Genomic DNA, 17,932 nt, shown 5'->3' on the forward strand with positions numbered 1-17,932 from the left:
CACAACACTGAAATGTCTGTCCTCTGCTAACACAACACTGAACTGTCTGTCCTCTGCTAACACAACACTGAACTGTCTGTCCTCTAACACAACACTGAACTGTCTGTCCTCTAACACAACACTGAACTGTCTGTCCTCTGCTAACACAACACTGAACTGTCTGTCCTCTGCTAACACAACACTGAACTGTCTGTCCTCTGCTAACACAACACTGAACTGTCTGTCCTCTGCTAACAACACTGAACTGTCTGTCCTCTGCTAACACAACACTGAACTGTCTGTCCTCTGCTAACACAAACTGAACTGTCTGTCCTCTGCTAACACAACACTGAACTGTCTGTCCTCTGCTAACACAACACTGAACTGTCTGTCCTCTGCTAACACAACACTGAACTGTCTGTCCTCTGCTAACACAACACTGAACTGTCTGTCCTCTAACACAACACTGAACTGTCTGTCCTCTGCTAACACAACACTGAACTGTCTGTCCTCTGCTAACACAACACTGAACTGTCTGTCCTCTGCTAACACAACACTGAACTGTCTGTCCTCTGCTAACACAACACTGAACTGTCTGTCCTCTGCTAACACAACACTGAACTGTCTGTCCTCTGCTAACACAACACTGAACTGTCTGTCCTCTGCTGCTAACACAACACTGAACTGTCTGTCCTCTGCTAACACAACACTGAACTGTCTGTCCTCTGCTAACACAACACTGAACTGTCTGTCCTCTGCTAACACAACACTGAACTGTCTGTCCTCTGCTAACACAACACTGAACTGTCTGTCCTCTGCTAACACAACACTGAACTGTCTGTCCTCTGCTAACACAACACTGAACTGTCTGTCCTCTGCTGCTAACACAACACCGAACTGTCTGTCCTCTGCTAACACAACACTGAACTGTCTGTCCTCTGCTGCTAACACAACACTGAACTGTCTGTCCTCTGCTGCTAACACAACACTGAACTGTCTGTCCTCTGCTAACACAACACTGAACTGTCTGTCCTCTGCTAACACAACACTGAACTGTCTGTCCTCTGCTGCTAACACAACACTGAACTGTCTGTCCTCTGCTGCTAACACAACACTGAACTGTCTGTCCTCTGCTGCTAACACAACACTGAACTGTCTGTCCTCTGCTGCTAACACAACACTGAACTGTCTGTCCTCTGCTAACACACCACTGAACTGTCTGTCCTCTGCTAACACAACACTGAACTGTCTGTCCTCTGCTAACACAACACTGAACTGTCTGTCCTCTGCTAACACAACACTGAACTGTCTGTCCTCTACTAAGGCTGCGGTTACACCTTTCGTTTCATTTTCGTTTCATTGTCATACGCGTTTCGCCGCGACGTCCTGCGCCTCGAGTCACACTTTCGTTTTTTTTTTGTTTTTGTCACCTGAGCATACTGATGTAGTACACTGCCAAAGCAGTAGGTGGCAGTAGGTGGCGAAAATGAAGGCAATTTCAACCAATCAGAACTTGAATGTGCCAATACACTTCCTGGTAGCTCCAGCAAAGAAAATGTCAACAAGGCAGACGCCTATGGGCGCCACCATCTTGCCTATTTACTCAATGCAGCAATTCTTTTTCAGCAAAGCCTAATAAAAGTGCAATAAACAAAACGGATACATTCACTGTGTGTTCTGCCTGTCATTTGTTGATGAAACAAAACTAACATCAACACAAGTGACCACCAAGAGCGGATAGTTTAGTCTAAAAAAAGATCGGTAGCATTGTTAGCTGCATGCTAACGTCAATGGAGTATGCCATTATAACAGTATAGAATTGTGGCTAGAAGCTAACGTTAGCTCACGCTATTTAGCCAGCACCAAACTGATGATATCGAGAGCTATCAGTAGTTAGATAACATTAGAGACAACGCTGTGTGTATTAAACAAAGGTGAATAGATGACTGGGCCATTTTGTTTAATGCTTGTTAAGTTGAAAGAGGAGCTTTGAGCTAACAGGATCTGATAGCTCACGTTAGCCAGCTGCTCATGCAATCGGTAATGCTAGCAGAATGAATGGATGTAAACTTTATTTAACATATTGCATATGGGTACAATACAATACGGCTCAATACAAACAATTGTTAAGGGAATGCAGACTGTAGCTTGGACTGGGATCCTTATAACAATAACTTGACAACACATGGTAGCTGCAGCTATTTGGGACAGCTCTGCCTCTGTCCCAAGTTTCAAGTTTCAAGTTTCTTTAATAGTTGTCATACAGAAGTACAGAATACTTTTATACAAAATGCTTCTTACTGTTACGCCCCAGAGACTGTGCAAGACAAGATAAGTATGAAATAAAATAACATAGTATAGCATGTAAATTAGAAGTAAAAGAAAAAAAAGAGGTCACAGTGTTCAGTATAGACATATGTACAATGTTCGATGCAGAATAGACGTAACTGAGTTACCATATAATATACAATACTGTGCAGTGTACTAATATACAATACTATACTATATAGTGCAAGGCAGAAATGGGATGAGGTGCAATTTAGGTACAATTTACAATTTACGAGTTGTAGTGCAAATCCTTTATCAATAAATATAAAGTGTGTTTGTGTGATCTAAAGTGTGGAGAGTGGGTGCTGCAGTGTGTTGTTTGTTTAAGTGAGTGTGTGCGTGTGGGTGTGTGTGCTGTGTGCATTTGATGGTTGTTGCATAGTGTTTATTGTTCATTTAGCAGCCTGATGGCCTGGGGATAGAAGCTTCTTCTGAGTCTTTCTGTGCTCGCCTTAAGACTCCGGTATCGCTTGCCTGACCGCAGCAGTTCAAAGAGGCAGTTGTTCGGGTGGCTCGAGTCCTTAATAATTCTCTTAGCCTTCCCCTTGCACCGCTTGTTGTAAATGTTCTGGAGGGTGGGAAGCCCCCCTCCAATTGTGCGTTCGGCTGAACGTGTCACTCTTTGTAGTCTGCTACGGTCTTGTGCAGTGCTATTCCCAAACCAGGAGGTGATGTTGCCAGTCAGGATGCTCTCTATTGTACATGAGTAGAAGTTCCTAAGGATCTTCTGACTGACTTGGAACTTCCTTAGGCGCCTGAGGAAGTAGAGGCGTTGTCGTGCCTTCTTCACAACACTGTCAATGTGTGTGGTCCATGTCAAATCCTTGGATATGTGGGCTCCGAGGTACTTGAAAGAAACTGTTCACTCTCTCAACCGGTGCCCCGTCGATGCTGAGGGGGCTGTAGTCCTTGACCCCCGACCTCCTGAAGTCCACAATCATCTCTTTTGTTTTGCTGACGTTCAGGGAGAGGCAGTTCTCCTGACACCACTGTGGCAGAGATCAGGCCCACCACTACTGTGTCATCAGCAAATTTGATGATGGTGTTGTTGTTCCGCTGTGCTACGCAGTCATGTGTGTACAGGGAGTAGAGGAGGGGGCTCAGAACACAGCCCTGGGGGGCCCCTATGTTGAGCGTGATGGATGAGGAGGTGCAGTTGCCTGCTCTTACCACCTGGGGTCTGCCCGTCAGGAAGTCCAAGACCCACTGGCAGAGGTCATAGTTCAAGCCCAGGTCCCTGAGCTTGGCTATGAGTTTGGAGGGGACTATGGTATTGAATGCTGAGCTGTAGTCGATGAACAGCATTCTCACATAGTTCACATGTCCAGGTGTGATGCTGCTGTGTGCACACACACACACTCTGTTGTCACCGGAAGGGCACGCAGATGGTATCTACTGCGCATGGGCGTTTTCGCAACAACGGCTCATGCAGACTACACGCTGTTGTCGGCGCGTTTTTTAGCGGTTCTCCAAAACGCAAACACAATTTAGCGTTTCAGCCGTATCCACAAAAAAACGCCAAAAAAACGCATTTCTGTGTAATAGGGACATGAAACGTATTCAAAAACGTATAAAAAAAACGCCACAAAAACACCAGTCTAACCATGGCCTAACACAGCACTGTGGCCCGTAGTGCTGACATTAAGTTCTGACAAAGAAGACAAGTTCTAACCCTTTGAAGACCACAGCGTGGCTTTGATGTGTAAGGATCATGCAGGCCTATAGAGGGGACTGTATTCATGTTATAATGAGAGGCAGATACATACTGCAAACCTAAAAGAATCACACACCACACACACACACATGCGCGCGCACACAAACACACCTCCCTCCATCGCACTTCAAAGAGTAGGAGCTGAACGAGGCCTTCCGCTATAGAACTTCATAGCTGCAGGCGTTCCATCTCTCTCTCAGAGAGGTTTTCTTCTGCACTCTCAACAATTCACAGATGCCACCATAGCTCTGCATCGGTTGCATGATGTCAAGTGTCTGTGAGTGAGTATTGCTGTTAGTGCTGGAGAGTAAAGGGTTTTGAGCGTCAAGGCTTTGCAGGGGAGGCCAAGTGTTTTGAGCTTCAAGGCGTTGGGAGGGCCTGGGTCGTGCCCGACTGCACTGATCCGACCAGGAATGCAATGGGGGGGCGTGCACACAAATACCTACCCCCTAACACCATGTCACCCTTACTGTAAACAAGAGGACAATGTGTGTGTGTTTATTTTAGAGAGGGGGCGCGAGAGAGGGATAGAGAGAAAGAGACATAGATAGAGGGATAGAGAGAAAGAGATAGAGAGAAATAGACAGAGAGAGAGAGAGAGAGAGAGAGAGAGAGAGAGAGAGAGAGAGAGAGAGAGAGAGAGAGAGAGAGAGAGAGAGAGAGAGAGAGAGAGAATGTGAAGCGTGTTTGGGTGGAGTCTGTCTAAGGCCTTTGGCTAGGCTAAATCCTAATGCGTCTTATCTCCCCTCCCTTTCCAGTCTCCCATTATCTCAACCTAGAATCTGCGCCCCTCAGCCGCCAAAACACCTCTTTAATATGGATTTCCTTTCAATACAGCTTCTTTCATATCAATATCCTCTGATCCAGTATCAGTAACAGGAGCCTTCCTTGACAAACGGCAATAACACAGAGGGTGTATTCTGACTGACCTAAACAGCAACCATTCATCTACTGTACATTGAAACTCATGGAGCTGGTCTATTACTATTAAAGAGCTGCGTGAATTGAAATTAGGAAATAATAATTTTGTATCATGTGGAACTTCTTTTGTTGGACACTGTGCTAGAAGGGTGCACTATGTGCCAGAGCTTGACCTGTGTTTCAGCTCACTAAGCAACATCCTGGTCCAAAATAAACAAAGATTACTAAATAAATGCATCCTACAATATCTGAAAATGGTGTTGGTTTTCTTTCTCTAGAAGGGAGAGGAATGTGGATAATGTGTGTGTGTGTGGGGGGGGGGGGGAGAGGTGGAGGGAGAGAGAGAGAGAGAAGATGGGCAGAAAGCTGAATGGTTGATTGTCATGCTGTTGACTGGTCTGTAAACAGAAGGGTATTGTGATGCAGATGCTTTATTTTAGATACTGTGCGGGGGTAGTGTGTGATGTAATTTACAGGGCGTATCTTATATAGCTCAAAACAGCACTACTCTTGTAACTCAGTAAGCAGCTACTATACCACCCACAGTCAAACTGACTACATAACTAAGTAAACTGACAAACTTACTCCATATGCTGCAAGGCACCTCTTAAACTCAACACCAAAAAGACTGTTTGCATGTTTTTTACAAAGAGGCTGATGAATACTGTCTCACCTGATGTCTATGTCAGAGGAGAAAGGTTGACAGTTGTATCCGAATATAGATACCTTGGGATAAAAATGGACTCCAATCTTACATTTAAAAAACAAATCAAATCGGTAGTAAACAATGCAAAGTTTCACTTATCAAACTTCCGTCACATCAGAAACTCTCTGTCAACAAAAGCAGCAGCACTGTATTTTAATGCCATTATTATGTCACACTTAACATACTGTCTGACTAGCTGGACACAAGCCTCCTGTACAACATTACGATCTGTACAGGTAGTTTACCATCAGGCTGTGAAAGTTCTGGACAGGAAAACAAACAGCCACCACCATTGTTATAGCATAGCAAACCAGAACCTACTGAGCTGGGACAATCTTGTCAAATTCAAAGATGCCTGCCTTACCTATAAAATCCTACATGGCTTGGCTCCTCCACTCTGTACTTTCATAAAACAGAAAGCATCTGCTGATAGATATACCAGGTCTGTAGTCAGAGGGGACTGTGTAGTCCCAAACAGGAGGTCTGCTTTTAGTCAGACAGCCTTTTCCGTGAGAGCAGCCCACACCTGGAACAGTCTGCCAACACGGCTCAGGGAGTATCAAAGTTACATCTCATTTAAAACTAACTTAAAATCATGGTTGAGAGATGGTCAAGTGTGCGACCATTTTAACTGAGGGGTTGTATTTTAATGTATGTATTTTAGTGTATTGTAACCTATACTGATTCCTACTGTGTTTTAATTATTGTACTATGTTTTTTAACTGAGGGGTTGTATTTTAATGTATTTATTTGTATGTATTTTAGTGTATTGTAACCTATATTGATTCCTACTGTGTTTTAATTATTGTACTATGTTTTAATTATTGTTGTGCTCATGTCACCTGCCCCAGAGACTACAGTTGAAAATTAGCCAACTTGGCTAAACTGGCATATTTACAGTCAAATGTTCCTTAATATGCACTGTCTCTGTATTTTAAACCAATAAATACAAAAAAATAAATAAATACAAACAAATCATTACCAAGTTTAGGCCACATCGAATGGCACAAATATCTGCTAATAAAAAAGCTGGCATCTTAACATAATAACATTTCAATCTGACCTCCCATTGTGTGTGAGGGGCAGTGTATGTAACAGCTACACTCTTTACAGCTAATTACCTTCCTGTAGATAAGATTAGATTTTAATAGAACTGAATAAAGTCTCCTCTTTCTAACATCACAACATTTTAATTTATGAGCATTCATATATATTACCTGTGTAGACAAGCAGGCAGGGCAACGCCACGAAGAGTTCCAATCCCAGAACGGTCAGCAGTATGTAGGTAAACACATCCTCAGACAGTCTAGCAGCCAGAAGCACTAACAATAACACATTCCCTACACATCGACACGCACGCACGCACGCACGCACGCACGCACACACACACACACACACACACACACACACACACACACACACACACACACACACACACACACACACACACACACACACACACACACACACACACACACACACACACACACACACACACACACACACACACACACACACACACACACACACACACACACACACACACACACACACACACACACACACACACACACACAATGATTGCATCACCATGACAATGTCGCCACCATGTGGAGAAAATGGAGTTACAAATGACAACCAATGCTTTTATATTTGACTCCAGAAACCCTTGTGTATTAATAGTATTCTCATAATGTCTCATGCATTTCCTAACAATTTGGCACAATGCCATGAACATAGCTCATTGGCTGTTATTTGATGACAATCGCCTATTTGCCTTCCAAGTTATCTGAGGTTATTGGAGTGCTTTTAATTCCAGTAACAGAGGCTTTGCATGGAATGTTTCTGGAGTTCTCTTTCTTCCCACATGGAAGAAAGCATTTCACAAGAAAATGGCTAATTTCCATGCAGTGGTAGAGTAGGTAAAACATTGAAAAATGAATGATGATATTATTGTTCCACTGTGACTTGTTTACAGGATACAGTAATAAACACTCATTTATGACATTTTTGGTGATGTAAGGTGCATTAATGTGAACACACACCTGTAGAGTGTATGGTGAGAGGTGCATTAATAAACACAAACATGTAGAGTGTATGGTGAGAGGTGCATTAATAAACACACACCTGTAGAGTGTATGGTGAGAGGTGCATTAATAAACACACACCTGTAGAGTGTATGGTGAGAGGTGCATTAATAAACACACACCTGTAGAGTGTATGGTGAGAGGTGCATTAATAACCACACACCTGTAGAGTGTATGGTGAGAGGTGCATTAATAACCACACACCTGTAGAGTGTATGGTGAGAGGTGCATTAATAAACACACACCTATAGAGTGTATGGTGAGAGGTGCATTAATAACCAGACACCTGTAGAGTGTATGGTGAGAGGTGCATTAATAAACACACACCTGTAGAGTGTATGGTGAGAGGTGCATTAATAAACACACACCTGTAGAGTGTATGGTGAGAGGTGCATTAATAAACACACACCTGTAGAGTGTATGGTGAGAGGTGCATTAACACTTTGCATGCCACGCCCGAGATTTCTCGGGTTTACCCCCCGCGGGTTGAATGCCCACTCACGAGAATTCTCGTATTTTCTCTTTTTTTTGCGATCTGAAATCATATTTCATCAACCAAGTCTACCGTTGGAAATTCAGCTACCTCAGGCGCTCAGATGTGAAAAAAGCGCCCCCTATCGTATCCCAGGTGGTAATTCACCCTTTTGGATTGAACTCAATGAAAATGAATGAGAAAAAAAAACCTGCACTCCACATTTTACTTCTCACTCACGCAGCCGGCATCTACCAGCTTCATGCTGGACTCTCGGAGCCGCGGGGAATATGTGTTTTACTGTATACACGGTGAATCAATAAAAAGATCGATTTTTTCGAATGGCGATCAGGAATTGGAATAATCCATTTGGATACCATCTGATCTCAGGTAAGGAATCTATGTTACAAGTCTAAGGATAATCTGACTCGTTTTCACGGATATATATACGCTTTTATGTGATTATGTGATATGGCTGTTTGACTATGCGCGCCGTCAGGAAATAGGAGAAGCGATTTTCAGCGAGCACCACGAGCGTGCATGCGTACACATATACTATCGATAATCTAGCGTTTATTTGAAAACGATTCATAAATAGGCCGAACAATGACAACGTTCTAGAATATTCCAGTAAAAGGCGATTATCATGGAAACCTCTTTTTTCTCCGTGAAAACGAGGGGTTTTCTAAATGCTATGAAACGGAAATGAACCGATAAAAAAACAATCTGCTTCGACAATGTTGACTGGAAATAGGTCATTGATAATGCGACGGGCAGATTAGACACATAGCCATAATTTAAAACATAGATTAGGCGATATTAACGTTAACATTGAAGTGGCCTTGGGCATTCAAGGGGGTAAAAAGGAATTAAGCTTGGGCAGTCAAAGTGTTAATAAACACACACCTGTAGAGTGTATGGTGAGAGGTGCATTAACGTAAACACACACCTGTAGAGTGTATGGTGAGAGGTGCATTAACGTAAACACACACCTGTAGAGTGTATGGTGAGAGGTGCATTAACGTAAACACACACCTGTAGAGTGTATGGTGAGAGGGCATTAACGTAAACACACACCTGTAGAGTGTATGGTGAGAGGTGCATTAACGTAAACACACACCTGTAGAGTGTATGGTGAGAGGTGCATTAACGTAAACACACACCTGTAGAGTGTATGGTGAGAGGGCATTAACGTAAATACACACCTGTAGAGTGTATGGTGAGAGGTGAATTAACGTAAACACACACCTGTAGAGTGTATGGTGAGAGGTGCATTAATAAACACACACCTGTAGAGTGTATGGTGAGAGGTGCATTAATAAACACACACCTGTAGAGTGTATGGTGAGAGGTGCATTAATAAACACACACCTGTAGAGTGTATGGTGAGAGGTGCATTAATAAACACACACCTGTAGAGTGTATGGTGAGAGGAGCATTAATAAACACACACCTGTAGAGTGTATGGTGAGAGGCAGGTGCTTCAGGTTCCGTGTTTGTCTGTAGAAGCGGAGGTATCCTCTAGTCCTGGCCCGGTTGTGATGGTATTGCACACACACATCAAACACTAGCACCAGCACCCACACACACACCTTCCCAAACACTATGACACTCTCCCCTCGCATGCTCCCCAGGAAGCTCAAACACTCGCTCTCCTGGCCGTATTTAAACACACACACCACAGCCACGCACACCGACAACGCCACGTACACCACCTGAACAGAGAGAGAGAGAGGGAGGAAGTGAGTGAGGGATAACAAACATGTTTGCAGTTCCAAGATCCAACATCCAAAGGTTTAGAAGTAGCGCGCGCACACACACACAGATATTCAAGTACTGTTAGAGTTGACCAATCTTATTTATCTTGGCCATGTCAACAAACATGCCAACATTTTGGCCAAGTGGCCTTCATCAGAAGATGGGAGAGACATGGAAGCCAGTTTACATGGAAGCCAATCTACAGTTCCTGGTAGATTACTGGAATAACTTTTCAGGGACGGCAAATTCTTTTTACTATTATTCGCACATGCAGCTACATGCAGGAAAACTGAATGTCTGTCTGTCTTTTTCCTCCCAAAGAAACGTAGTTGTTTAAAAGTACCGGTATGAAAGTTATCCAAGTTTGTTTACTGAATGGTGAAATGGACTGCATTTATATAGAGCTTTTATCCAAAGTGCTTTACAACTTATAAATAAATAAATAACTTATGCTTCACATTCACTCACACACCGACAGTGGAAGCACCCACGCAAGGTGCCACCCTGCTCATCGGGAGCAGTTAGCGGTTAAGTGTCTTGCTCTAAGGCAGTGTTTCTCAAACAGGGGGGCGCAGAGGCATGACAGGGGGGGCGTTTTTTTACGCCCCCCCCTGTTTTTTTACGCGTTTTTTATGTGCTGAACGCACGGCCATAAAACAAAGCGCGCCCGCTCTCGCTCGGGGTTCATTCAGCTCCCCGCGCTTGGCAAGGCGGTAGTAAAAGCTGTCAGCCACTCGACTTCTTTAAGAGAAAACTCGAGGAATACCGTAGCGTCGAGTGGGTAAAATAACAGAGGATGCCAAAAAAAAATATCAAATTTTTTTTAATAAATTTTGTTCACATTTAAGCCAAATAATATATATATATATATATATATATATATATATATATATATATATATATTCCCTCTCTTTCTGAATATTACACACACACACACACAACACAAATATATATATACACACACACAGTGGTTGCCTGCAGGAGGTCTGGTTTGATTATGATTCAGAGAGAGAGAGAGAGAGAGAGAGAGAGAGAGAGAGAGAGAGAGAGACAGAGAGAGAGAGACAGAGAGAGAGAGAGAGAGAGAGAGAGAGAGAGAGAGAGAGAGAGAGAGAGACAAAGAGACAGAGAGAGAGAGACAGAGAGAGAGAGAGAGAGATCATTTAGGTTCTAGGTTGAAATTAATTAATGGCCTGATGTTGCCGTCGGAGCGTTTCAGCGTCTTGCAAGATATTGCTGACATGGCAGAACATACATGTATACAGTAGCCTATGGCTCGGCCCATCAAACACAAGCAGACCATGTTTGTACACACACACACACACACACACACACACACACACACACACACACACACACACACACACACACACACACACACACACACACACACACACACACACACACACACACACACACACACACACACACACACACACACACACACACACACACACACACACACACACACACACACACACACACACACACACACACACACACACACACACACACACACACACACACACACCACTTATGAAAAGTTATTAGGTTATTAGGTACCCACTATTGTTGCAGCTGACGCGCCTTGGTCCAAATTAAGTAAAGTAAAGCAACTCGTCCACAAAGTTCTCCAAGTCCTGTGGGTATTCAGGTATTCTCCTAAACTTGTCTGCATCTGAGTGAATTTCAGGTCTCCTCAATAAATTAATCCGAGAGAGGAATCCGAATTTCAATCAATCAAACAATGCTGTTTGTTTAGACATTAAGACTCACATAACGTTAGCTAGCTATCTCCCCTTCTAATTCCTCAAGCCTAAATCGTATTGTTGTTTTGATTCGAACGTGGCCGTGAGGCGTGTATATTTTCCCCAACGCAGTTTCACTTCCGCGTTCGGTTTACCCGGCCGCAAGGCCGAGGCGATGACGTCATCACGCTTAGCTTTTAATGTGATTTGATTGGTCAATCGGTGGAAACATTCTGGACTGGCCCGCCCTCAGGGCGGCAAATTTGAAGACGCTAGACTACTTGGCAGCCAGACGGCCCGTGTTACATTAACCCAACCCCTTTATTAAGCTTGAATCTTATTGGCTAATAATTGGTTGTGGAGTCCACAACCAACCACAATGTGGACGGACCAGGATGCTAGGAAAAGACACCGCCCCCCCTCTGCAAATGTTCTCTATTCTGCCTGAGCTGCAGTGAGCACAGAGTGGCTGCGGTTACATGGTGACTTTTAATTCCGAATTATAACTTCGGAATCAAATCATTCGGATGTAAAAAAAAATCATGCAAGTTTACATGTCAAATCTTAATTCCGACAAGGTGTTTACATGAAAGTCACTGTCTAATCGGGAGTTTTCGAGTCATCGTAAGGTTTGGGGCTGGGAAGGCTTCTGATTGGGTAAACGTAAACAGGATGTTAACGTCATTACGTTTACCGGAAGTAAACAAACAGCTGCGACCGGTATTCTCAGCTACTGTGCTAGCGTACCAAACAACATTAACCAGACTCTCGGTGTGTCTATTCTGCTAACGTTAAAGGCCTCTACATGCTACAGCAACTTCAAAGCAACTGCACCACAACATCGACAAAGCAAAGGTGTTGCAGACACTATGCCTTTATGCTTCTGCAACATCGACGCACAGCCTATGTAACATTGTACCCCGTATGTAGCTAGGTTCCTAGATAGATGACACTTCCCTTCTCAACCAACCCATTGATAACAAGCAGACAAATAAGCATAATTTTTACTTCCGGGCGGGGGGTTTCAAAATAAAAGAGCGACGTCTAAAAGCACCGTAAATACGTTTATTTTTTACAATATCTAACGTTACACGAACCTAAACTAATCTAAAGTTAGTTTAGGTTCGTGTTAACGTTAGATAATGTACAAAATAAACGTATTTCCGGTGATTTTAGACGTCGCTCTTTTATTTTGAAATCCCCCGACCGGAAGTATTATAGTGTCTGTTGCTAGCAGCTTAACTTTTGCCGGCCGGTTCTGTGCTTTTTCTAGCTAACGTAACATCATCATTCGTTTCCAAAGGAGAGGAGAGAAAGACCGCGGCTCACATGCAGCTCAAACTACCTGTTGGAATAAATTAATTGATTGATGTTTAACTTGTCCCTGTGTGTGTCCAGTCATTTCGACTAGCAAATGTTGTATTTAACGTTACCTCAGGATACCATTGTATTTAGTTGGTTAGCTATGTAGCTAATGTGGATAGCATTTTGTATAGCATCAATACTAGCTGGCTGGCTACAGCTTTATTTACTAAATTATGGAGGCTTTTTAATCGTCAAGGTAAGAGAGGATTTGTCATGATCAACTGAAGGCGTATGCTATGGATCATCTATGTGTACTGTAGCCTATGCGCGATCATGCGCAGAAAGACCGGGGGGAACTAATTCCGAAAAATGCGTGAAAAGCTGGGTACATGGACAGAAAAAGCTTTAATTCTGAATGATAAACGGAATAAACCGGCCACTTACATCGGAATGGATTTTATTTCGGAATGGCCATTTTCATTCGGAATTAAGTATTTTCAGATGTTTACATGATAACTTTAAATAGGATTTAACGTTAATTCCGAATGAAAAGGGGAATAAACTGTCCATGTAAACGCAGCCAGTGACTGCCAGCCTGCCTCAGTGAGTCTGAGAGAGTGAGGAGAAAATTCAAAAAAATATATAACACAGAGATGAAAAATAATGATTTTTTAATTATTATTGTAAACTATATAAAAAATATATATAATTTCTTTTTTTTATTAATCATTTTTTTATATATATTTTTTTTACTGTTCATATTTTTGGGGAAGCTTGGCTTCCCTTGGCTTCCATGAATATTCGCCACTGCACGCCCATAAAACAAAGCGCGCGGTCACGCCCCCCCGCTCTCGCTCTGGGTTCATTCTGCTCCCCCCGCTTTGCAAGGCGGTAGTAAAAGCTGTCAGCCACTCGACTTCTTTAAGAGAAAACTCAAGGAATACCGTAAGCAGGAGAAGCGAATGGTAAAAGCTGCATCAGTGAACAGCAAAGCACAACTGGCATCATACAAGGTCGCATACAGAATCGCCAAATAAAAAACCACACACGATAGCTGAGGATCTCAGCGATTTGGAAAGCTGAATGAATTAAACCTTCAGCTTCAAGGTATGTTGATATTTGTTGTCTTCTAGTATCTGTCATGTGTACTCTAAAGTATATGCTGTTCTGTTTAGTAGTGTATGTCTGTTTGTCACTAAATGTAATATGAATTGATTACAAAAGGACCCCAATTGAAACAAGCCATTGGCTTTCTTGGGTTTTTTAATCCTATTTAGTTGACCTTGTACTTACTGTCATGTGATTTTTTTCTGCAAACATCTAAATAAAGTATTCTATTCAATTCAATTCAAGGCAAAGATAAATACCTACCTGACCTGGCAAACAAGATCACTGCATTCAGTGGAAAGATGGAGATGTGGGGCAGGCGCCTTGATGAACAACAGACTGATGCCTTTGAGAACCTGACTGAGTTTTCTGAAAGCAGTGTTTCTCAAGTCACCACAGTGATCCCTTGTCTCAGGCAGCACATCTCTTCCCTGAGATGATTTTTTTTTAAATACTTCCCTAACAACAGTGCTCAGTATGACTGGGTGGTGGATCTATTCAATGCAGCAGGTTGGTATTTTATGTTATTGACTGACTAATTATGACATTTGTGTTGTAGCTTACATACATTTTATTTATGTTGTACATTATATAATAATAATAATAATAATAATAATAATAATAATAATAATAATAATAATAATAATAATAATAATAATAATAATAATAATAATAATAATAATAATAATTATTATAATAATAATAATAATAATAATAATAATAATAATAATAATAATAATAATAATAATAATAATAATAATAATAATAATAATAATATATTAACAATAATAATAATATGCTACTATCTAGCTGGAATGGATTGTTGTAAAACTGAAATTTGTTGTGTTTAATGTGCAATTAATTACAAATAAAGTATCTCTATCTGCAGCACCTGCCGATTTCAGCTCTGCTGAAGAGGAGCAACTCATCAAAATGACCTCTGACTCCACCCTGAGGCTGAGGTTTACAGCTCAGACACTGAGTGGATTCTGGCTTGGTGTGGAGAGGGAGCATCCACTCATAGGGCAGAGGACTGTGGGCGTCCTTCTTCCCTTCGCTACATCCTATCTCTGTGAGATTGGATTTTCAGCTGTTGCTTCACTGAAGACAAAGCACAGGTCTAAGCTCAACATTTAGCATGACTTGAGAGTGGCAGTATCAAGCCTGCAACCTCGTTTTGAAAAGATGTGCAAAACAGGCTCATTGCAGCCACTAATGCTGTGATGACTCACATAATTTACTTACATTTTCTCTTTTTTGCACAAATTGCAAAGTTTTTCACAAAGTGTTCTATCTATTTTTTTAAAAGCAGTGTCCTTGAATTGTATTGCAATGTTACAAGATGTCTCTATTCTTTAAAAAGCAGTGTCCTTGAATTGTATTGCAATGTTACAAGATGTCTCTATTTAAAAAAAAAAAGCAGCGTCCTTGAATTGTATTGCAATGTTACAAGATGTCTCTATTTTTTTAAAGCAGTCTTGAGTATCCATTGAATTGTATTGCAATGTTACAAGATGTCTGTATTTTTTTAAAAGCACAGACTTTGCGTGTATTGGACTCTATTGTTATGTTGTTGCACAATTGCACAGTTGTAAAGTTGTTGCACAATTTGAAAGGTCACGATATTGGTGTTATTTCAATAAATTTAAACATGGCCCATTTCATGACTATTTTGTTGGGGCGAGCCCAAAATATTTTGGTCCGCCAAAGGGGGGGCCTGACAGAACAAGTTTGAGAAGCACTGCTCTAAGGACACTTCAACACACTGCTGTGAGGAGCCGAAACCAAAAAACGTCCAATTACCAGTTGACCGATCTACCTCCTGATATACTGTGGCCCCAGACTGGTCACATATCCAATTAAAATAATATTTTGTGAGTCTTGTGATTGGTTTGCTCACTGAACATAAAACGTCTTTACATGCTTGTTCCTGCAACATTACTGCTTTCGTTCACAACAGCACAGTGCTGGCATTTTCCCTGAAATGTTACTAAGTCATGAGGTGGGAAATCGGCAGTAAAGATTTCACAAAATATTATCCCTGCTCCCATTCAGATGGAAAACTATGGTTTTAGGCAACTACTATTTAATGAGTTGATGGCATTCTATTCTACAAAAAAATATGTGATTCTTTCCCCTTTTGGTTTTGATTGTGACAGTGAACCAGCCAATGGCGGTGCCGGAGTAGGTATAGGATATGGTTCCCTGGAAGATCAGGTTTGGGGTCATAGATGAGTAATAAAAAACATTTATCACGCTGTGATCATTAGCAATAGCTGTACATGGCCTCACCGCAATCGCGTCAAATCTGTAGAACGAATGGAATTAACGTTATTAGCCTAATTGAACACTGTTTGTCTTTTATCAATTTGTGTTAAACTAGCACAATGGTTAACATATATCACATCAAATCATTATTACTCATCTAGAACCTCAAACCTGATCTTCCAGGCGACCATACCCTGTACCTACACTGGTTATAACGTCACAACTCTGCAACTTAATGTGTATTAAAATTGTCCCGGTTTTCCAACATAATTTATCCCACTTGGTAGGCCGATCACGTGCCACTTCCAGGAAACGCATCTGCCCCGATATACCTGCTACCACATGGATGCAATATACGTTTGTAAACATGTTCCATACGTGAACTAGAGACAGCAGGACAGCGGAGCACGGGGTCGGGATGCTCTGGAACTCTCTCCTGATGACAGAGTGGAGGGTGTCAGCTGAGATCAATGGCCCATCAACCAGAGGATCTTCCTCCAGGCTCTGGCTCACATCTACTGACGTGGTCGCTGGCTACAAGAAAAGACCATTCCAGTAACAGCTTATTTTAGTATAAATCAGCAAGAGAGACACAGCGAGAGAGACACAGCGAGCGAGCGAGCGAGAGAGAGAGAGAGAGAGAGAGAGAGAGAGAGAGAGAGAGAGAGAGAGAGAGAGAGAGAGAGAGAGAGAGAGAGAGAGGGGGGGAGACAGAGATCATTCGTAAAATATTCATATGATGAGTCTTGCAGACCAGTAATGCCACAGCTAATTCAGGTTGTCAATGATAACCATCTAGGCCTACTATTTGATTACAATCACTTGTTTGCAGACCTGGGCAGATCTTGTCTGCGATATAATACTATGAATCTTGGAGGAGATAATTCACTTTTACTAGCTTATTTCCTCTTTTAAAGGAACATCCCCTTTCTTTTTAAATTACACCATCCCCAGTCCCACATTAAGCAGGCAAACGCTTGACAAGGGCTGGATGTGGGTCAGCTGTGTATTCGGGTGACACCGTTACCTTGTTGGTTCTACCTTGTTAGAAATATAGATAGCTAGAAATAGTCAAATATAGGTGGTGTTGTTGTTTGTTAGCTTAGCTGGCTGGCTGGCTGGCTGGCTGACTATAACTGCAGCTCTTCGTGTAACACGTTTAATTGAATACATACTGAGTACAGTGAGGCGCCCTTTGAATCCATTGGCATTCGTTTTCTTTTGCAAAGCAAACAACGAAATAGCAAACCACAAATTACATAATATTTTTGGATGTATCGTTAGGTTACTGTGTTAACAAGCAGTCCTCGCCCCTTTTCACGTGACAGCTATGACAGTTAATACACTTCCGGTGCCCCCATTATTATTGGTCCCGTCCTATGTCTAACGTTCCTAGTACAATAGTTCCAGCCCGTTTTTCGATTAAGTAGATCCTCTCAGAAAACGTGCCATGTTATCTCAGGCTATCCTATTATTTTTTTTGTGATCAAATCTATGTTATTTTCCATTTTATTAACAACAAAACAACATCAACGTCAC

The 17,932-nt window shown here is 42.0% G+C and overlaps 1 protein-coding gene across 1 annotated transcript in view; it reads right to left on the reverse strand.

Moving 5' to 3' along the window:
- tmem192 (transmembrane protein 192) overlaps positions 1 to 17,710 on the reverse strand; it is a 30,816-nt gene extending 13,106 nt beyond the window's left edge. The window contains exons 1-4 of the mRNA XM_084318879.1: positions 17,569 to 17,710; positions 16,772 to 16,927; positions 9,661 to 9,922; positions 6,866 to 6,988 (exon numbers count right to left, since the gene is read on the reverse strand). Of these exons, the coding sequence (XP_084175005.1) occupies positions 6,866 to 6,988; positions 9,661 to 9,922; positions 16,772 to 16,927; positions 17,569 to 17,604 (577 nt within the window). The 5' untranslated portion in view covers positions 17,605 to 17,710. The remainder of the gene's footprint in view (positions 1 to 6,865; positions 6,989 to 9,660; positions 9,923 to 16,771; positions 16,928 to 17,568) is intronic.
- Between the last annotated feature and the right edge of the window lie 222 nt (positions 17,711 to 17,932).

Source organism: Notolepis coatsorum, assembly GCF_963971535.1.
Source record: "Notolepis coatsorum genome assembly, chromosome: 7".
Classification (NCBI taxonomy): domain Eukaryota; kingdom Metazoa; phylum Chordata; class Actinopteri; order Aulopiformes; family Paralepididae; genus Notolepis; species Notolepis coatsorum.